Below are 21,924 nucleotides of genomic sequence, written 5' to 3' on the forward strand. Positions count from 1 at the left end.
CGAATTTCACTGTTCAGCATAATTGTTCCGCTTTTTTTTTTTTGGGAGGGTGGGGGGGGGGGTGTACTATAGTGATTAAGCTACCGCCAAGGCCACCTGCGTGCGTTGCGCAATCTGCTGCAGAAGGATTAGTGTCGTGGATTAGCTGGCAGGCGCAAAGTTGGCAGGTGGTCGACAATGTAGAGGAAAGCGGTATACGGCACTTGTAAAACACTATACTTAAGTAGGCCTCACCACTTGAATGGGCTCCATTTGAGGCGGCCGCTTGTTGACCTAGTTTTCTTCTGACCGCCCTAGAGCCCAAGTCTCGTTCAGCGCGGGGCCAGCTACGCAACCTCGCGTTGACCTATAGCTTCACACGGACTATCTGAGTGCCGGCGTAGTGGAGGTTCCCGGATTTGTTTTTTGGCCACTTAGTGCTGTTCGCGGACCCAAAGCTCGACATTTTACACGCGCGTTCTCGCGTTATACGGTCGCGACCAGGAACCGAACCTCCAGGGGACGTATTCTCGGACGATTACTTTCGGCGATACTATCGCCTTCGCGTGACGCAGTGCTCGACCAGCCAATCAGCGCATTCGGTTTTGCTCAAGCAGCCAATAAGCGTGCACTGAAAGTGATATCGCCGAAAGCGATCGTCCGAGAATACGTCGCCAGTCTCGTGCGACGCGTTCGGCAATGGAACGCCACATATGCACTGAGCCACCGAGGTCGGTCACGTGAGAGGAAACTATTACTGTCTCAAAGCCGTGATTGCTTTCATTTTTTCTTTTCTTTATTTAAGGTGCGCTGTATTTTCTTTCCAGTTCCCCTATACGCTTTTCTAATTGGAATCGTCACTTGTCTTCGTTATGAAAGGCCCATTTAATTCGAAACTAATTGACCCGCGAGAGAAGAGTAGAGAGCACTTCCGGTTGCTTTAGGCACCCACGGCGAAGCTGTGTCGGCTTGCATGGGTTGTCTTCCGATGTCCCTTTTTACAGGTTTCTCTTTCGCCGTCGCGCAAGCCGCCCCGTTGCGTCTCGCGGAGCATTGAAGTACTAATCCGTCGAGCGGCTCGCTGTCAGGGTCGCCTCCTGTCCACTCGTGGGCAGTCGCCAGGCTGGCCCGCGGCGGCCGCAGCTTTTCGCGATGCTATCGAGCTCGGTAGCCGCGCGGCGATGTTTTTGATTCGGAGCGGCGCACGTCCGTTTTGCTTGACGAACGGGCGAGGGGTAGTTGCTGCCTGCCGCAGCCTTTCGTACGTTGGCATTCCCGCGGCTGGCGGTGCATTCAAGGCTGCGCGGCTTTCCATTTGGCCGGCCGAGGAGGGAAGCTTTGCGCTGCGGCCGAGCAACGCACCCAGTGCGCCGAGGGACGAAACCACCGAGGCTTGCCAAGCCAAGGATATCCAGCGAGCCGCTCGCGCACACGTCGCGATTGCGCCTTTGTGCGCTCGTTGCCGCGCGCAGGCGAGTTGACACTTTCCTGGTTCGCCTCACCAGGGCCGGCATATAGTGTGGCGGTTCTTCTCGCCCGATTCCATCCTTATCATCCTGGCCGGTCGATCGTGGCGATAGCGTAGGCGAGGGCGCCACTCGTGCCAATGATGAAGCGCCTAAATAAACAGAACCGTTAACTATTACGGCTCAGCGTTGTTTTGGTCTTTGTAGGGCGGCATGTGCCTCCTTGCTATATAACACACGCCCACTCGGGCATTAGCGGTTGCCGTTCAGACTTCTCAGGATTAGGCGTTAAGTACAAAGACTAGCCCCACTGTGCAGCTATACAGTGGCCGCCTTTGCTCGACAAGTGATGTATGCTGGCGTCTCGCGAATGCCCCATAAGAGGGCGCTGAATTCATATATACAAAACAGAAGGGTGTATACATGGCTATGATGCAGAGAACTCTTACGTACAGCGATGAGCACAGTTAGGGTGAACACGCGAGCGCGTGGCCGACGACACTGTTGGCGCCGCGTCACGACAAACACTGGAAGCACTGCACATGCGCAGTACACGTGCAGCGAGGCTGTCTTTCCACCGCGCGCATCACGTCACTGGAGAGGCCCGTCCATCGTCTGCTAGCCGAACTTTTGCCTTGTGAGCTGATACTTTCGGCATTTAAAGTGCTTAAAGAAAACAAAACTGAAAAAAAAACGCACATAGCTATGTAGGGCGTGACTAATATCTTCAGAGTTGTTCCGCATGCAAATGCAGCATATAAAACACCGAGCATGGCTATTATTATGGCTAGAGTTCCGGATCATCAAAGACGCTCTATCGTTGACCTTTCACTAAAAGGTTATTCCCAGCGATACATCAGCTCTTTAGTAGGTAGGCCTCTCAAGACTGTGAACCGAATAATTCAGGCATATAACAACGAAGGTCGCATTCGGGATGCGCCCCGTGCACCTCGTCCTAGGGCTACCACAGATGACGAAGATGCATGCATAATTGCAGCTGTTGTCGAGAATTCTTTTTTGCCTGCCGCAGCAGTTCACGAGGAGTTGGATTTAGACGTTTCGGACACTACTGTTCGACATCGCCTGCGTAGTTCAGGCCTTCGCAGTTACGTCGCAGCACAGAAGCCGCTACTTACATCTGCCAACAGGGAAGCACGACGGCGGTTCACTGAGCAGCACGTGTCGTGGACAACCGAAGACTGGGGACGTGTCATCTTTTCGGACGAGTCCGCGTTTTCGACGCGACAAGACCAAAGAGTGCTTGTGTGGAGACAGCCACGAACACGGTAACGTAAGCTTTTTCGTTGAAGAGTGGGTTTCTTACTTTATTTAACAACGCCATGCAGGAACGATCCAGGCAACGTGCAACGCGTCTCTGCCAGCGGGAGAGCAAGTGTGAGCGTGTGGGGTGCGGTTTCGCAATATGGTTTAGGACCATTACACCGCATAGGTGGGCACTTATCGTCTCAGCAATACTGCAGTATTTTGAACGATGTGCTGTTGCCATATGCGAGCAGTTTATTCCCCGACGGCAACTGTCTTTTCCAGCAAGACCGGTCGCCGATCCACACGGCCAGGGTTGTGAATGACTTCCAGGCAGAGCAGCACATACCCGTACTGGAATAGCCATCGAAAGGGGCGGACCTTAATATTATTGAAAACGTGTGGGGCCGCCTGAAAGCTGCCTTGGCAAGAAAGCCCCTTCATTCCGCGACTTCCGACCAGTTCTGGGCCGCAGTCAGCCACGAGTGGGAAAGCCTAAAGGCCAATCACGAATACGTGCAGGCACTTTATGACTCGCTACCGTCCAGGACAGCGGCAGTCGTTGCTGTCTGAGGGTGACGTGACTCGCGGTTCTAGAAATTCTAATATTTTATTTCCCTGTAGTACGTCTGTTCCACTTACACTGCGAGCTTGCAGTTTAGTTCAATAAACAGTTGAAACACAAAGTGTCGCATGCTGATTTATTCATTGACGCACCACATGTTCTACCAGATGGGCCAGCAAGTACTGAAAGTGTCAGCTCAGCAGACAAAAATGCGGCTAGCAGACGACGAACGAGCGTCTCCAGTGACGTGGTGCGCGCGGTGGAAATATTCGTTCGCAGAGCGTATACTGCGCATGTGCAATGCTTCCAGCGATTGCCGTGACGCGGCGCTAATAGTGCCGTCGGCCACGCGCTCGCGTGTTCACCCTAAAGCAGGAGACACACGGTACGATTCGGCGTCCGATCCGACGTGCGGCGCCGCATGCTCCGGCATGCGGCATACGACGATTCGGGACACACGGTGCGTGCATCCGAAAGATCGAGCGGCGCGTAAGCTCCGCCCAGATCCAGTCCCCCAGGTTATATGAAACGCAATATAAACAACTCTGCACAACACTGCGTCGCTTTACGCGAACACTGCCAATAACGTTATGCCCCTGCGAGTGACTGAACACTTCACGACGGCGCGTCGTCCACTGACGACTCCGCTTAACAGCCAGCGATAGGGCCGGTAGGCCTAGCTAGGCAGACGCCGCGGCCGACGGCGCTTACGATCCAACCCGAGCTCGTCGAAGAGCGCTTATGTTTGCCAAAACAATTAACACTGTACACTTAGGTCGCCCGTAATTAAATACAATTGGTTAACTCGACGCAATCGTTGCGAAGGGCAAACGTGCAAGCAAAGCGAGCAGCCTCGCTCAGACGGTCGGTGTGTGTTGTCTGCCCGCGAAATGCCCTCGCATCGCGTCTCCTGATCTCGCCAGTAGCCTAGTCCTAGTGTACTAGGCGTTGCTTTGAATAACAGGCACACGTCGAGATAATTTTACTGAACTGGTAACTATTTTGTGTCGGAAACAAACTGCAGCAGGCAAGGAAAAAAAAAAAACACTGTGAGAAACCGGCCAGCCAGTGCCGCCTCCGTGGAGGGAACGTCACATGCCAGCCGCGCTGTCATTGGCTGCGGCCAGACGACGGTGCGGTTGTCGGACGCGTCGGACGATGAAAATCTGCCCGGTTTGTCGCACGCCGGACATCCGATCCGGCGCTCCGGCACGGCAAAACACCTCGATTCCGGCTGCCGTTCCGGCGCGTCGGACGCCGGATCGGACACCAAATCGGACCGTGTGTCTCCCGCTTAATAACTGTGCTCATCGCTGTACATGCGTGCGGCCGGGTGATCGCACTCGTTACGATGGGCGGACTCGCGACGAACCCGCCCGGCATCCTCGGCTTGCGCTGTCCGCCATCGGCGTAATCTGTTGCATAATAATCCCCATTACTGCTAATGTTCGCAGCGCGGCAGAGGCCAGTAATGGGGGCGCTACCGATTGGTTGCGCACAATGGATGCTCTTGTTACGGGTATACCAGCCTCGCGGGCCAGTGCAGCGCCCGGCCGATGGAGGTCTGCTTTCGATCTGAGTCCACGTGCGCCCCGAGTTCGTTCTCTTTGTGTCCGTTGCGTTCGTGGCCCGTGGGTGCCGTTGGCTGCAGCCTCCAGGCTAAGGGCATGGCGGCTGATTGGCTGCTTTTGGCTAGCGCGAGGTGCTATATATAGCCATAAGGGAGCATCCCAGTTGTGGCTGAGCGGGTAGATGTCGTTTGTGTAAATACCAGTGTTCTGAGCGCAGATAAAGCGCTTTGTTCGAAAGGTGTTCAACTTCGATGTAGGCTCGTACCCGCCGCGGTGGCTCACTGACACAGCGTTTTGCTCCAGGACACGATTCCATGAGTTCAATTCCGGTGGGGGTCGAATGCAAGAAAACAATCTTGCTCGACGAATATTGTGTACATGTTGAAAACCTGAGGTGGCCAGAATTAATTCGAATACTTCCACTGCGGCATGCCTCAGAGCCAACTATCTGCGCAATTTCACCGTAAAAGCTCGTCATATTATAATCTAGACTTGTAATCGAGCAACTCAGAATTAGTGTTCCATAAATATGAAGTACAGTGGCATGAAATGCTATATTTAGCATTTAGAATCTGTGAAGGTCCATGAATATCGTGACACTAGACCCGTCCTTGTTTGTAGTATAATCTCGCCTGTGTTCGATCATTCTAGTCATTGTCAAGCTTTCTTAGGGTTTTTTTGTCTACGGTTTGCAACATCCTAAGATCTGATGTTGATATAAAAAATTAACTTGTTGATTATTCGTGCTAAACTTACACCAACTGAATAATACTGTTATAAAGGTTTCATTATTTTTTCTAAAGTTTTTGGCATTATCGATTTTGAAGAATAAACTGTCTGAGGGGTGCGTCATTTGATTTGCGCTTATAGTAATGGCAGCCATTTTCAGATAGTATTCAAATCGATAAGATGATAAGATGAAAATCTCAGCTTGGGTTACTGTCTGTACTTTTTTAATTATTGACTTTGTACTTTTTCTGTAATTTTTGAGTCACAGTGTTTACTATCGTAAGAGTATATATATTTCGTACAAATATATATTCACAGTAAATAGTAATAGACACTTAAGTGTTAGCCGAGAGCCGTATTTAGGTTACGGAGACGTATCTGCGTCGTAATTTTTGCTTGTGCGTTAATCGGACTCCGTGCATGTATAGCTGAAATGCAGGGAACGACTCATGGCTGTAGCGCAGCGAATTAAGCGCAACCCCGTAGCCTACGTTGAAGTGCTTCCACTGTATATGGACGAGTGCGTCGTTGTATTGCAAAAGTTCGCACCCACGGGCTGTCCAGGCATCTTTTCTGGCGAAGGCATGCCATCGCCGCGCAAATGCAGCGATAACTTGAAATTTCAAAACGCCTGTTATTTTGTCTCGTCGTCAGTGACAAACATTGAAGCTGCCAGGAGGTATTCGTTGGACGTTTTCAGTCGAAACTTGCGCCAACGTGCAACGTCTTTGTGTGTTCCGTGCTTGTTTTGCGTTCCGCGCCTCACGCAGTGTTAGCTGTTGGAAGTAATGAGCCTTTCACGAGCCTCGTTATTTCCTCGATGCATCTCACATAAAATGAAAGTAGGCTTCTCTGATAGAGTTGGAACGACGTAGTTCATTTGGACTATCGGAATATCAAAGTTCTTCTTTTTTTTTATTAGGGGGGCGGGGGCGCGGCGAATGGTAATTTTGCGGATAGGCTTATATAGGCTGGGGTAGACAGGCACTGCAAGCTCTTAAAACCTTGCTTTCTTGGCTGGTTGTATGCCTTTTGTACTTTCCATTACCATGCATGTTGAGCGTATAATATATGCCTGTGATCGATCGGGTAATGAGAATCGTAAGTACACGCTGGCGTATGTGTCAGTTTCTTTTTTTTCTGCCTTTGCTTATACGCTATTGTCTTGGATTTCAGAAGCATCAATTCGATTACCCAATGGTAGTGGTATAGTGCCTTCGCATAAAATTATTAAGCATGAAATGCTTTCAGCGCCCGTTGTCGGCGACCCCCAAGAATCAAGAGACCTTGAGCCAAAATCTAGAGCCGTTATCCGGGCACTCAAGACGAAAACGGAGCGAGAACGAAATGAGAACAAGCGGGCAACTTAGCGAAAACAAAACGAGATCATCCGGGCAACCAGTCAAAACTTAAGCAAGTGCAGTCTCTGGCCCCCACACTTTGTACAGGACCGTATCACATATGCTAGTTACTGCCCAAACAAGTTACAAAAATATTGCTTCCGATTTATTCCTGTTTGTTCACAATATCACTCAAGCTGTAACTTCTAGTACGCTGAAGTTTAATTTGTCATTTCTAATAGCGACGTTCAAAAGGCAGATACAGTGCACCATATACTTGATTGTCATCATTTGGCACTGAGGCAGGGTTGCCTGTGCTCTTTCAAACGCCAATGGTCCGCGAGTTCCGCGGCGCGGGTTTTGCGCCGCCTCGAGAGATGGCGCCACGCTGCGTGACCAAGCCGGCAGCGTCCGGCGCACCGTGGTTGTTTGGCCGAGACGAGACTTGCAATGAGGTTCAGTTCAAAAGAGGTTCATTTCGGCTCGGTAAGCTTTCAGGCCTGCGTCGTGTCGTGGCCGCATACGCTTCTACATCGTTCTTCATTTCAATGAAGTCGCCGTCACGAATGTTTAAGCCGAGCAATGCAGCCCAATGAAAGGAGAGGCAGCGAGTGTTTTCCGGAAAAACCGATCGCTTAGCAAGTTATACGCCAGGGCATAACTGCTCGACTGTGGTGACAACGCCAGGATTATTCGGCCGTTCGCGAAGGTGACAACGCCGCCACGGACCGCGGCCATCTATACCTAAGGCCGCACATCTGTAGCCGACCACTTCGACGCGACAAGAAAAAGTAGCGACGGACGCTGAGTGCGCTGCACTGTTGGATGAAGAAAAGCGGTTGAAGGCGGCGGCATCACAGGCAGCGAAAGACGCCATATGGACGCAATTGTTTCCTGTCACAGACGTTGCGCCCACATGGACCAGTGTATAGTATGGTGTGGTGGGGTGTGCCGTTGCGAACATGCACTACACCCATTTTAAGAATGCGGCTAGTATCATCTCCAATCAATCTGCTTTGCCGGTAGCCATTTAATGCTTACACCTCCTCTTGATTACGGAAGAGCCAGTATTTTTTTTTTTTGTTCAAGAGCGTCGTGAGCACTGTGCCAAGGATCACCCATATTTGCATTTAATTGGAGGCCGCCAGATCGGTTCAATATCTACGCCACGTATAAAAGTGGTTCACAAGACTCGACCGATGTCCGGCGGGAAAGCTGCTTGTCTCATGTCATGTTCTCATCCACACTGCATCAAATGAATTTCGTCATTCCCACTGGTATTACATTGGATATCCGTTTGCGTTTCGCTCTAATACGATTGCAAACAGCTGGAATGACGCTAGCGTATCCGCGTGGGCTTAAGTGGTCAGCTTGCTGAAGAGGCGATTGGTCTGAATCCCACCCCTGCATCGAAGCTCTCAAGATTCCTTCTCCGAGTCTGTTGGCTTTGGCGCGCACTCCGTCCGACGTAGGCGGGAAGTTAGCAATAAAAAGCGCATTAGGCGTGAAGACCGGTATGGTCTCACCGCTAGTGCGGTTGTGTCACTCGCGCTCGTTTCTGAGCACACAAAGCTGCGCCTGAGCCGAGCCAAGTGCGATACGATCAGCGAGCTTGCTACCGCGTGGCCGTGCTCTGCCGATCGCTCGGAAGCGCCTCGAAACCAGGATGCGTCACGGTTCGCTTCTTGGAATAATTCTGGCACTTTGTCCCGGATGTTCATGCTACGGAGCCTCGGGAAAGGGCCGGCATTACGCCGGCTCTGACAAGGCTTCGGCCGGGGAAGAGGGAGCCTGCGGCTATGTGCCGCGGCGTTTCAGCATTCCTCGACGCGCACACGCATTATAAAAACCGCGTTCTGAAAAAAAGCCGTCAACAGAATTACCGGCGTGGGTCATTTGCAGCCCTTATGAGCGAGTGCGCTGGAAATAAGTCGGTGCACCAGGAGAATGTGAAAGGCGCCGCGAACAACGTTAATCTACCTCGGGAGCACGCCCGTGCGCGCCTTCACGGCAGCCGAGCTTTTCTGGACTTGTGTGCTTCCCATACTGATCGCGGCACTACACCTCTGTATATTGCGCGGAGGAGGCGCAATCATTCGACGCAGTCATAGATGGATGTGTCCGGCGGTTTCGTTTTTGCCCGCCTGCATTGTTTTTCGCTGCAACGACGTCGGCCGCTTCGCTCCGTTCTCGCTGGTCGGTTGCACTCGTTTGGTAATCAATCGGCTGTGCCCAGAACGCTTCGGAGCGTGGAGCGACCCAGTTTGTTTTAGCCGCAGGTGCCGTCTTAATGCCGCATTACTGTTGCGGGCAAGACTGCAGTGATTTCTTACTTTTTTTTTCTTGATGTCTTTTTTAACAAAGTGCTTTCCCTAACTTGTATTGTCTTGAATATAAAAAAAATGGTATTTTCCACCAACGACTTTCTCATCGAATTTCGCTACATAGACGAATAAATTGTTTTCACTGGAATTAACAGCGGCTTACACTTGTTTGACTTAATGGTTCGCCACTATATAGCGCATCTAGAAAGCAGGATTCGAACTTCATGGCAGGTTGTCTGGCGTTGTAGTTCATTTTTCGTTCTCCATGTGGTATGTTTCAGTCGGCACTAAATTCAGTACCCACGTAGAGCTGAAACCGTGCCGTTGCAGCTGACGTTCATGTTTGTCTTATAAAAAGATGTGCATATATAGTTTCGAATAGCGTGCCGCATTGTATGGTTGTTTTAACAAGTGGTTACAATGGGTTGCTATGTATGCTACGCGCGCATTCAGTATTGCGAGCATTTTTTAGTTACCTTCAATGTGCACGGATGTGCACTCAAAACAATCATGAACTAATCAGCTTTCTGTAAGAACAAGTAAGTTTCATTAGTATGTATTAAATAAGTTCTTCTGTACACAATTATATATCGTGACTTCTCTATATTTTAACTACGTCAATTATACATAATTGCTGTGCCAGTCGCGCCGATAGGTTTCGGTGGTAGTATCTGTGACGAAAGCATTCAACAAAGTACATAACTGCTATAATCTGGTGATAGCGTTGTACTTCTCGATGAGAACCCCCTTGTATTAAGTCAGCTAAAATCGACGTACTTTGTGTTGTTTGGCACCGGTAAAAAGTTTCAGCGTACAACGCATTATCAACGACCTATGTAACCAGTAGTGTCACCATTACTTCCACCACGCTTCGGCGCTGTCGCTGAGCGCTGGAATACAAGAATATGCTTAGGTTTCCACCGACGTGGGCGCGCGTGTTCTTGCTTTCATCAACGGAAATCACCGAAACACGTCTTCATGCTTGGTGAATGCAGCAGTTATGCCACGTGAGAAGTAGAGCAAGCACATCAAGCCAATCTGCCCGCCATCTGGAAGAGTCATGCCTGCAGCTCAAGTCTTCCGTGCGGTTTGCAGGGCGAGCGAGCATGTTGAAGACATTCGTTCACCGAAGTATGCACTGGAGGGTTTGTTTTGTTTCTCCCCCGCCCCCTCCTATTACACGCGATCTGTCTTACCCTGGCCCGAGACAACGTTCTTGCAAGCATCATGTCTCGCCGGGGCATGTGTAGGAGGAGCTCACTCAACATCTGAGCCTGCCGCAGGCGCACCTGCGGTGGCGTCTCAGGTCTTGAGTAGGCTGCGCTCGACATCTTTACAGCAACGTGCGCGCAAGTGCCGCGCGAAAATCGCCATCCCGGCTGCGGCAACGGGCGCGCGTACTCACATGTCCCGGTGCAGTCATGCTGGGCGCCGCACGCGTATCGTCGTGTATATCCCCCTTGTGCGGCGGCGGCGGCGGCGACGACGACGCAAGTCCTGCACTCCGTGCGCACCGTGGCCCGTGTGGCCGTTCGAGTGCCCGGGGAAACCTGTTGCGGCGGCCGCGCGCCGCTCCCTCGCCTCCCGCCGAGAGGAGAGCGCCGCTACTCACCCACCCCCTGCATCTCTGACGTCGAGGCTGTCGCGATTGTTCCGGCCATCATCGGCACGTCGGCCGGTCCCGTTTCCGAAATAAGCCGTTATGCTCCGCGCCGCCTTTCTCCGCGGCCGCGCGCACCTCTTGCCCCCCCCCCCCCCCTTCCTGCTTCTTCCACGGCGTCATTCGTGCAGGGCCTCAAAGCTGTTACCGCGTGCCTTACGCGCCCCGTTATCGCCAGCGATACTGCGCCAGAATAAACATCAATTGCTTTCCCTTTCGGCGGTCGGCTGCGGGAAACTGGGGACTGACGTAAGCCCGCCGTATCTAGAGGTTATGCCACGGCAGGATTTCTTTTCTCCGTGCCGTTTTGTCGCGCTATTTTGAGCTCATGGAACTGTAGAGCGTTTATAGTGCCCGCCGTCTGGCTATTCAGCTATTCAGCTCCTGACTTTCCCTCGTTCTCTTTCTCTCTCCTCGTTTGGGCTGCCACGAAACCGTTACATTCGTGCTCAAAGCACACACACACACGCGTGTCAATACCGGAGACCGAAAACTCGTGTCTCTCATTTTAGGACGGCGTTTATAACGTTCTTTCCTTCGTGAACCACTTCTGCGAATAGGAAGGAATGGGAAAAGAAAAATGATCACATGCGCAGGCTATGTACCAGACGTTTGTAAGCGCGGCTTCCGATATTGAGGTTCGCTAAACGTTTCTTACTCTACTAGTACTTGATCTTTTATTTTTCTCGGATTAATATGTATTAAGGGTGTGCGAATAGTAATTTTTGAGACCGAGCCAAATAGGCAGAGAATATTGCCAGTCGAGAATCGAATATCAGAGGCTTTTTTCGAATAATGAACAGCTGTCTTCATCATTGTCATAGATCTCCTTGCATTAGTAATGTTAGCAAGTTTGTCATTACGTTGCACGTCATGAAGCCTTGCTTATTAAAAGCACAAATGGAACATTCGGAACAAATCAGTTTTTCGCATGACCAGGGCTCTTCGGAGAGTGTGAAGGATCGCGGTTTAGAAGAAGCCAACAAACGCTGACACCAAAGACAACATAGGGATACCACAACCTTCACATGCGAAGGTTGTGGGATCGTTCCCCACCTGTGGCAACTTTTTTTTTATCCACTTTCATTCCCATTAATATATCTTTTATTTATTTCATTTTTTAAGCACAAGTAATTTCTCCTATATTGTCTTTGGTGTCATTGTTTGTTGGCTTCTTGTGATATTACTAATAAATATCGGGACCCTCGGTTAACCCCCTTTCTTCGCGGTTTAGAAGGGCAAATTCAGCTCACTGAGCGGCGTAGGCTACTCTATTGCGCAAATTCTTATGATTTATGCATACTAGAACTGGGGAGTCGGAATTGATCATACTCATGTTCCAATTGTATGTTTGATTGCGCGCAGTTTACGATTTGAAATATTCATAAAGATACGTAAAATATTCGTATTTACGAAGTGTGACCATTCTATTCGACGACCTAAGCGAATGGGGCAATAGTCGATTCGTTATTCGAAAGTTTAGAACACTCGCATACCCCAGAAAGATGAGCTATACATGGCCGTTTAGTGGCGACGTTTACTCCTCTGTAAATTGGTGCTCAGTTATTATTGCTGCAACTAAGCGCGTTACATGTTTTCTTATCTTTTCTTACACAGTCTGGAGCCTGGCACACCAAACCTGGCTGCTTCAATTCTCCACCAAAAACTTCAGGTATGTGGTGTGACTAGCTTCTTCTGCGGATTACTCTTTGTTCTAGCAGGGTAGTGGTGGTGTTGTCGGAGGACTTATACGTGTTTCTTTCTATACATTCATGTGTTATATAACGCGTCACTGCACTCTTCCAGTCTAAATAATGAATGGCTTGCTAAGCTGGTCACTTCTCTCCGCTGTGCGCATCACCCTTGGGGCTTTACGGACGTCACAAGATAGACCATACCATTTCGTCCCGAACAGTGAGAGCCACGGTTTTGGAAAACTGTTAACGGGAAAGCCAATGTATTTCGTAGCTCATATTAAAGTCGCATATCTCGAGAGTGGTGCTAGTTATAGGAATTTCGATAAGCACATATGACTTCACTACACCTAGACTTCATTTTGGCAATTACACGTACCCGTAAGGTTTGTAATTAAAACGGTGGTTAGCATACTTTATTTCATTGACGAAATTATCGTCGATATCCTTCTTGCCTCTAATGTCCGCCTAGCCAGCAAGAAAGTCAGGGGCCTAAATTTGTCAGTTTCTTAAAAAAAAAAAAACGTTTTCCGCGTAAGAAGAAACATCTAGTATAACAAAAGCGCAGCGTTGAAGGTGGCCATTGATGGTGCGTGGCTATATAACGCCAAGCTATACAGGGTGTCGCACATAACTTGAGCCAAGAATTTAAAAATAAAAGGCCTGTCGGAAGCGAATTGAAACGAACGCATACTATTAGCAATAGCCTATAGTAACTCAGAATTTTCCCCCCATAACTCACTAAATAATTAAGTTTAATTACCCAACTTTTTAACTTGGCTGAGGACCCCAAGTATGATATGCAAATTTGTAGAGCACCTTCAGAAACCACCGATCGAGTTGCTTCCTTTACGATACGTCTCATGTAGTCCTTTTGTCTGGGTTGCAATGAAAGCCCGCGAAATATGAAAAAAAAAAGCCACGTGACGGAGCCTTTGCGCAGTGGTATTGTGCTGTTAGGTGGAGCGATGAAATTGAAAGTCGCGGGCGCTAGTTGAAATCGGTTGGCTCAGGGCACGGGTAATTGGAGATTGCAGGGAGAGGCCTTCGTCTTGCAGTAAACATAAAACATGATGATGATGATGATAATGATGATCGTGCTGCTCACAAGCGTGCGTTAGGTGAACAAGGTCGGCTGTGTCATGACTGGCGACGAGGAAGCGGCAGGGCGTTCTTTATCTCATCGGCAGCGCTCGGCCAGCAACACGCATCTTCGCCGTGCACGATACCACTGCGCAAGCGCTCCGTCACGTGGCTTTCTTCATATTTCGCGGGCTTTCTTTGCAACCCGGAAAAAAGGACTACGTGAGACGTATCACAACGGAAACAACCAGATCGGTGGTTTCTGAAGGTGCTCTACAAATCTGTGTATCATACTTGGGGTCCTCAGTCAATAATTAAAAAGCTGGGTAATTAAGCTTAATTAATTAGTGAGTTATGGGGGAAACAGAAAAGAAAACATGTAGTAGTTACTGTAGGCTATTGCGAATAGTATGCGTTCGCTTCAATTCGCTTCCGACGCGCCTTTCATTTTAAAATTCTTGGCTCAAGTTATGTGGGGCACCCTGTATAAGCTTGGCGTTCGTTTCATTAAATCATGAGTCGTCAAAACCGCTTGGTGTTGTTCCTTTCTTCAAGTCCCGTGTTTTCTTGCGGTAACTTCCCAAAATCACGGATAACCAACTGGCCTACACCCACACTCTGCTAGTATGGCAGTTGGAAAAAGTAGGCGATGAAGTACTGAGCGGGAGTGTAAGGACGAGTCGGTATCATTATCAGCCACTGTGTGCAGCGTGATGCGTAAATGGAGCGGGTATAGTATAAGGACGTGGCGCCCCCCTTGCGCGCGAGCTAATCGGTCGGCGGCGGGTTGCTTCTTGGCGATTAAGCGCGCGAGTGGGGCAGCAATTTGCTAATTGGACGTAATCGCCCGTAACCGTCCCATTGTTTGTCGAGCCCCCTCGCGCCAGCTTCTGCACGCCCCGCGCGTGCAACACCCGTCAGACGGGACCGCGGACGCCTTCGCGGGCAGTGGACAACTGTCCACATTGCCTCTCTTCGTTTTTAGTCTCCGTGTCGTCGTGCAGCCGCGAGGGGCAGCTGCGTGGAAGAGCACGACTAGCGTTGCGATGCGTGGCGTCTTTCTGCGTTGACCGCGTATACGGTGCGTGACAGCCCCGCCTCCGTGCGTCATGCGTGTCTCCGCTGCCCGAGTGTTAGTGAAGAAAGTGTTGGGACCACGTGGTGGCGCGCCTTTCGTCAGCCTTAATGCCGACGTTGAAATGCGGGGGCACGGCGAGCACGTATTAAACGGAAAGAAAAGACAAAAAGCTGCTGCGAAATGTTCTCTTTTTTGTTGACCCACCGCGGCGGCTCAGTGGCGTTCTGCTGCCGACCACGACGTCGCGGGATGGATTCGCGGCGGCAGCGTTCTGATGAGCGCAGAATGCAAAAGAACGCTCGTGTACCTTGTTTCGGGTGCACGTGAAATACCCGGGTGGTCAAAATTAATCCGGAGCCCTCCATTATGTACCGCGTCCTTCGTAACCGTGATTGTGCAGTTTCCGACGTTAAACCGCATAACTTAATTTTTTATTCTTTTCTGTTATTGAAAATAAGACCGTTTCGTGCTAAGGGGAATACACATTACAAAATAATAATAATAAAGAAAAACCTTGAAGATCAGCAGTTTGGACTGTTTTAGGCGGCGAAATGAATCGCGAGGTGAACGTGTATACTCTCGAAGGTGCTTGCACGCACTGGCCCAGTGAGAAACATTTTCGGCGGGGAGTCGCGTATCATCAAGGGGCAAGTTGAGATGTGTCTGGCCTTTGACCGATGCGAAGTTAGATCAGAACCGGAAATTTTACCACAGGCGTCGGCGTTATGCCGAGGGCGAGATCAGCCCGGTTAGCCCTGCGAGGAGCACTTGAAATATTAAACAAACTAAATAAACACTGACCATTCAAGTTTAATCAAACCTGTGTGAATCCTTCCGACTCCTTTCTCATGAGCGGTTTCCAGATGCTGCATGAGCCTCTTAATGATCTGGCTCGCGACCATAGCTGGCGTTGGCTTTTTTCGGGAAGCCACCTTGCACGTAAGCGGGTGGCGACGCTCTCAACGACCGTTTCTTTGTCCCTGTGGTCACCCCTGATGGAGGAGTCGGAAGGTCTCCGGGACTTCGAGTTAAATTTGGTAAACCTATTTGGGCGATTTTTGTTTTAAGTATAAACCCCATGCAAGCGATCTTGCGCGCAACAGCGACAAACGATGCGATGGAGATGGCTGCTGCGTTCGCTCGTCGCCTACAAGCCGTACCCCGTGCGAGCTACAATTTTGAGCGACGTCTCCCCAGTGTTGCCGATACGAAGGAAGCAGTATACGAGTATACGCGCCGAAACTAGCCTGACGCGTGCTTTATTAATTTAAGTTGATGTATTTTACTGTAAAAAGCAGCATAAAATATTTCTGAGGGTCTTCCAGTAGGTTCTTAACCTTGCGCGTATAAATATTCAATTGGTTGCTCCTTCCGTGCGACAACCTGTAGTATTTGAGTGATGTACATCAAGTTCCGGCTTCGCGCTATTGGCTAGTCGCTCATAGCACTTCCGCGCGACGAGCCACGAATTCTATCTAGGTTTCTAGAACCGAGCGATCGAGCGACCAAACCGCGAGCGATCTGTTCAAGCGACGGCCCGTTTTGTCGCTCGGAGCCGTCGCTCGTCGCCGTCACGCACAAAGTCGCTCTCATGGGGTTTAGAATTTGAAGATTCACCTCCGCTTTCGACAAGCAATATATATTCTTTAAACACTCATAAAACAAATATGGTATAGATGCTTTTAGTATTACTGTAAATCAACGGTTCACATTGATTCGAACCTAGTAAGCGTTTCAGGAATTGGTCTTCTTGCCCTTTGTCCCCCATTAAACGCGAAATGAGCTATGAGTGCAGCTTTACATAACTAGAAGAGCTTAGTTCACCGCAAGAAACGCACACCGCCTCATGGCATTTCGCGCGCAGGGAACGTCAACTGCGGGCCTATGCACGCGCTTGTTTCCTTCATCGCTCCATGTTCTTGTTCAACGTTATGGCCGTAACGCGCCTCCTTTTATCTAAAGGCACGCATTCATCCCAGTAAGCACAAAACACTGTAAACAAAAATAAGCCCAGATGGGAGTAAATAGGTTTTTCTCCCGCGCGTTCCGATGAGGGATTTAGAAGGAAGATCGAAGATTTCTTCCTTCTAGCTGGAGTACAAAATGACTCCTGCAATTTACAACCACGCAAAGGCAACATACAATGAAACCAGAGAAAGCGATGGGGAAATTAGAAAGGTCGTACAGCGCTTACGAGGAAGGAGGTGAGAAGGGGGACGGAGGAAAGAAAGAAAGAAAGATGAAAAGAGGACTTTTTTCAGATACGTTGATACAATGTTTATATTCCCCAGGCTGTCGCGCCTTTAAAGAGTTCTCTGCACCTTTACGGCATGCAGACGCTTTAAAGGTATGCATATAGAATGCCTACAAGTCGATCATCATGTACCTAAACGTATTCACTACCGTATCATACGTAATTTTAGTGTATTGTTAATGACCACGTGATGCCCTCGCTCTGTGAAACACAGACGCCCGTGTGCCGTGTTCGGCATTGGGTGTACGTTGTTAAAGATCCCCAGGTGGCCAAAATTAATGCGTAGTCCACCGCTACGGCGTGCCCCATAATCATATCATGGTTTTGGCACGTAAAAGACCATTTTGTGTGTGTGATATATATATATATATGTGTGTGTGTGTGTGTGTGTGTGTGTGTGTGTGTGTGTGTGTGTGTGTGTGTGTGTGTGTGTGTGTGTGTGTGTGTGTGTGTGTGTGTGTGTGTGTCTTTCCGGTGACTTCGCGTGCTTAGTGAGGCAGAGCAATAGGTAGATGGCAGCACATGCCAAGACATTTGTGTGTTGGGAAGCGACACACAGTTGTTAATTTCATGTTGTGAAATGACGCGGCTTTGTAGAAGTATAGTAATTGTCTTTCTTGTCTCATTGCAAGGACGAAAGCGCCCTTGCGCTTATGCGCCGCGTGTGTCTTACAGTGTAGTGTGCCAGCCAATTATTTGGACGCACAGGTCAAACATTTTTCAGTTTAGCTTTGTTACTCTTCACTTGTAGTGGTACAGTCGGCGTCACCCTTGTATAGAGCGCGGGAACGGTAGCTGCCGGGGCGCTCAGGAGCCAGCCAGCGATTTCTAACGGTAGTTGCTAGGTCCAAATGTGCCCAGCAGCTGCCGTTAGACGTCGCTGGCAGCCTCAGGAGCGCCCTGGAGGCGGCCATTCCCGTGCTCTAGACAAGGGTGACGCCGACAGTATACGTGGACGCAACGCGACGCTACACTTCAGTTGAATCTGCAGTCCCGTGTCACCCAGCCACTTTGGGGGATGCATTTAAAAGCCTACGTTTGTATGACTGTAAAGTCACTTACGTGGTTCATACCGGCGCATGTAGGTATAGCGAGCTGTAAGATCGAACGAATGAGTAGTTTTCCCGCATTTATTTTTGCTATTAACTCACTGCCTCGAACCCTTATAATATAGATGGTCGAGCAGATTGCATGTCGCCTGCAGGCGACCGCCTCAGACGGCAACTCTGTTCCCACGCTGGCTCGGCGCGTTTGCACGCAGATGCTGAACTACTGCATAGAAAGGAAGAAAAAACGAGACCGCCGCAACATCGTCGCGGACGAGTCTGGCTCCCAGCCCAAGTCGGGGTCAAGCGAAAGCGACGAGGATATATTCTACGAGTGTCCCGACGACGTTGCCGCAGAAGGTGACAAGGGCGAGTCCGGGGACAATACTGCCACCGCGGGAAGCGGCTCGAAGGAGTCTGCGACAACCAGCACAGGTTCCTGTCGCATTGTTCTTGCAGACATTTTGTCCCGTCGTTCTGCTGTCGGACACGCGGCCCGTATTTTCTCGGCGAGTGCAGCTGTTCTGTTTATGCTTTCCAGGAGAACAGGAAGGCGTGCGCGAGGGTGTACTGCGCCGGTGTGGCATCATGACGCTGCTTGGGAGCAGCGAGCCCCTCTACATTCCTGTCACACAGGTACGACGTCGTCGCCTTCTCTTGGCCATGTAGACCCCGAACAAGGTGGGAGAAATGCAGAGTAAACACATCTGCAAGTACTCTGTTGAAACTCGGAACAACAGTTGAACAGCGGCAGTGGTTTTGGGGCGCTTCAGCTCGCCATCGATCGTTGCGTTGCGTGTGAACACTAGAACACTAAATTCTAGACTTCCGTCCGGAATATTTCAGGCACGCTGAATACAAGCTCAAGCTTCGCACAAGAATTACCGAAGCTGCGCGAATAGCGTCCGTTTTCGCATTGCTCTGTTTGGTAACCTTTCTGCGTCAACAGCGAGTGCAACCGCCGCAGTGGCTCATGCAGTGGCTATATGGCTTTCTGCACGAGGTTGTAGGTTTGACTCCCAGCGGCCGGTTCCCGATAGTGGAGGAATGCGAACACGCCCGCTTAGAGTGCGTCGGCTGCACATTAAGAAAAAGAAGAAAAAAAGAACACTGTGTGATCATAATTAATCCAGAGCTCCTCACCACAGCGTCTCTCATAGCCCATGCGTTTCTCTGCTATGTTAAACCTCATCAACGCAATACTGAGTGAAGCCTTACGAACAGGAGCCGGCTCCGATGACGGAGGACATGCTGGAGCAGCACGCCGAGGCGCTGGTCAAGCTGGGCAGCAACCCCGAGGGCGCCGTGCTGCGCGCGCGCATGCAGAGCGCCTGCCTTTTCTCCGACATGGAGGCCTTCAAGGTGAGCGCCACTCTTCCAGTTCGGCGGTCGTTACCTGAAAGAACGCGCGATGCCGGGGACGTTGTCATTGCAACTGCCACGAAGTGGTGCAGTGCTACATGTCAGTTGGGTCATGGTGGTGTGCCCGGATGCGGCGGCGAGGAGTTTTCGTTGCAGCGCATAACGTGCTGCTGGTTGCTTCTTGTGAGTTGCGCAGTGAAGCTAGCTTTGGGAGGAAAGTATCGTCGCCAGAGCTCCTTTGTTATCGTCCTTTGGTTTTATTTCTTTCCCGCTCTTGGCGTTGGTTGAAGCAGATGTGACTTAGTTGGCATAAGTGCATCATTTCATTCGCGCATATGTTTTCCCCTTTGCAATCTGAGCGAGGAGTTCAGTTTTAGCTTTGACATGCTCTCATTTGGTAGCTGTTTCATTAACTTAAACAAACATTCGTTCCTCAACAATTTTTTTTTACGTTTCCTGGCAATATCTGTGTTCGGCATTTTGAATATTGAATTTATGCACTAACGTGTGAACTAGAGCATTTTGTTTCAACATCATGTTTAGGAGCCTCATATATAGCGCCGTTTGCCTTTCTCCTCGCGGGCGCCGCGCTCTCACCTGGAGAGTCGGCGTTAGTCGCACAAGTGCGACTACGTATGTGGCACTGCTGTGGCGCTGCTGTGACGTCACTCACAGTGACACACATGACTTCGAGAATTATTTGAGGCAACATCAGCTATTTGTTTAATCTATTGCTTCAATAGACGAAATAAAGTTTAGACAAATAATAAAACACACAGATCGAAAGTCGGCATGTTTCGTCTGCTTGTTTCCGCATCCTGCAGTCGCACGAGTGGAGAACGAAACTATGTCATTTTCTACCGTGTTCCAGCGCCGCGATCATGCTCTTTCATCCTTTCGCTTCTGCTTCAGTTCTCGTGATTGGGATACTGACTTACATCGCTAGTCAGGTGTTCACGTGCAGAGCGCGCAAAATCGTCCGCTACGCGAAACGAGATAAACGCAACAGCTCGCGCGCGAGACGCGTCACCGAAAGTGCGCCGCTCAGCAAAAACGCGCGCGAGAGAGCGAAAAAAAAAATAATAAAGAAGGCGGTGCCCGTGACGTATTCTTCACGTGATCCTGCTGATGCCTGCTCCGGTATGGGAGAACGCAGGGAATGCGCTTCGCTAGCGGAGGCTATACGGGGCAAGTGGAGAGAATTGGCGGCGACGCTCGCCTCCTAAAATCGTGGGCTCGCGGCTCTTGAAATATAATTTGAAAAATTATTGCGAAATATCGCTGGCAATCGAGGGGAAAGCGCATTGTAGAGGAAATAAGCGAACTAATCTTCATTTCTAGTAGTATACGGGCAGCTTCTAACTAGAGAATAAATTTTCGGAATGTTCGCACTGTTTCCAACATTGCTGCGCAAGTTTTTACAGCGAAGGAACTAGTGTGACTAGAAGTGCTCGAAAGCGTTATATGTTTGTTTTCCTGGGAGAACTAGATAATTCAAGGATCTTATATTTAGAGCTTAAGACATTTTGATAATCTAGTTGGTAATTCATGACTTCGTTTTTGGAGAACACTTAAAAAAACATAGACACAAAATATGAAGGCAACCAAAAGCGCTGGATTTTTTCGGCGTTTCATTTCTTGGTGTCTGTGTGTCTTCAAGTGCGCTGCCTATATAACTAAGCTATATTTAGAGGGAATGTGGAGTGTAATCGTGGAAAAGTACACAGCAAAAATTTCCAGTGGTCGGTTAATTCATGGCTAAATAGCAATTCCTAAACCTTCGTTTACTCAAACTTAACCCCCCCCCCCCTTTGCTTTTTTTTTGCTTTAGTTTCATGCTTTATACGATGCTTGGGGTTGGTTGCGCGCACTACCAACACCAGCTAGTTACCTTTTAGAATTAACTACCCAAATATTATCAGTACAGTCCAACCGCGCTATAAAGAAATCGCATCGGTCACAATAATACGTTTGTTATATCCGATCACTGTTATAAGCATACACGCAGATATCGGTGGAAAAAGATTGCGATAAAATCTATGCAAAATAAACGCAAGTGGTGTGCCTCTAACGGTCCAGCAATGAGTCTCCTGCAGATTTAGATGGTCCGTCGGCATCTAGCTTGCCGTGCCGATACGAGACACGGGAACAACGCTAAGTTGCATACACGCGATCTGCACCGCCGCGAAGACGCAACCGTGCGGTCGGTGTTATCGCGCGGGATCGGTACGTTGGCTTGCCGACTGTTGGCAGTCTGACCAAGCCAAGTCGCCGCCGCCGGCAGACTTCGCACACGTAGGGGACTGCACGTGTATGGTAAACTAGCACTTCGATCCGTTCGGTCCCCGCTACTACGGCCATCAGCCTAGCCCGTGCGTCTGATCTCACGCGCTATAGCCGATAGGGTCTGCGAGTGCGAGCATATTGACGGAGAGCTTCCTGCCACGGCTCGTCACCAGGCGCTCCGCCGGCCGCACCGCTTAAGCCGCTATGCCGACATTGAGACAACA

At 49.9% G+C, this 21,924-nt stretch overlaps 2 protein-coding genes across 3 annotated transcripts in view; one reads left to right on the forward strand and one right to left on the reverse strand.

The window, feature by feature from the left end:
- Positions 1–10,793, reverse strand: part of LOC135897266 (uncharacterized) — a 71,952-nt gene extending 61,159 nt beyond the window's left edge. Inside the window, exon 1 of the mRNA XM_065425860.2 lies at positions 10,643–10,793. The gene's annotated coding sequence lies outside the window, so the exon portion shown is untranslated. The remainder of the gene's footprint in view (positions 1–10,642) is intronic.
- Positions 1–21,924, forward strand: part of Rab3GAP1 (RAB3 GTPase activating protein subunit 1) — a 310,097-nt gene that overhangs the window by 251,088 nt on the left and 37,085 nt on the right. For both annotated transcript variants that reach the window (XM_065425862.2, XM_065425861.2), the window contains exons 16-19: positions 12,515–12,569; positions 18,268–18,487; positions 18,594–18,688; positions 19,277–19,414. In XM_065425862.2, the coding sequence (XP_065281934.1) occupies positions 12,515–12,569; positions 18,268–18,487; positions 18,594–18,688; positions 19,277–19,414 (508 nt within the window). The remainder of the gene's footprint in view (positions 1–12,514; positions 12,570–18,267; positions 18,488–18,593; positions 18,689–19,276; positions 19,415–21,924) is intronic.

Source organism: Dermacentor albipictus, chromosome 1, assembly GCF_038994185.2.
Source record: "Dermacentor albipictus isolate Rhodes 1998 colony chromosome 1, USDA_Dalb.pri_finalv2, whole genome shotgun sequence".
Lineage (NCBI taxonomy): Eukaryota > Metazoa > Arthropoda > Arachnida > Ixodida > Ixodidae > Dermacentor > Dermacentor albipictus.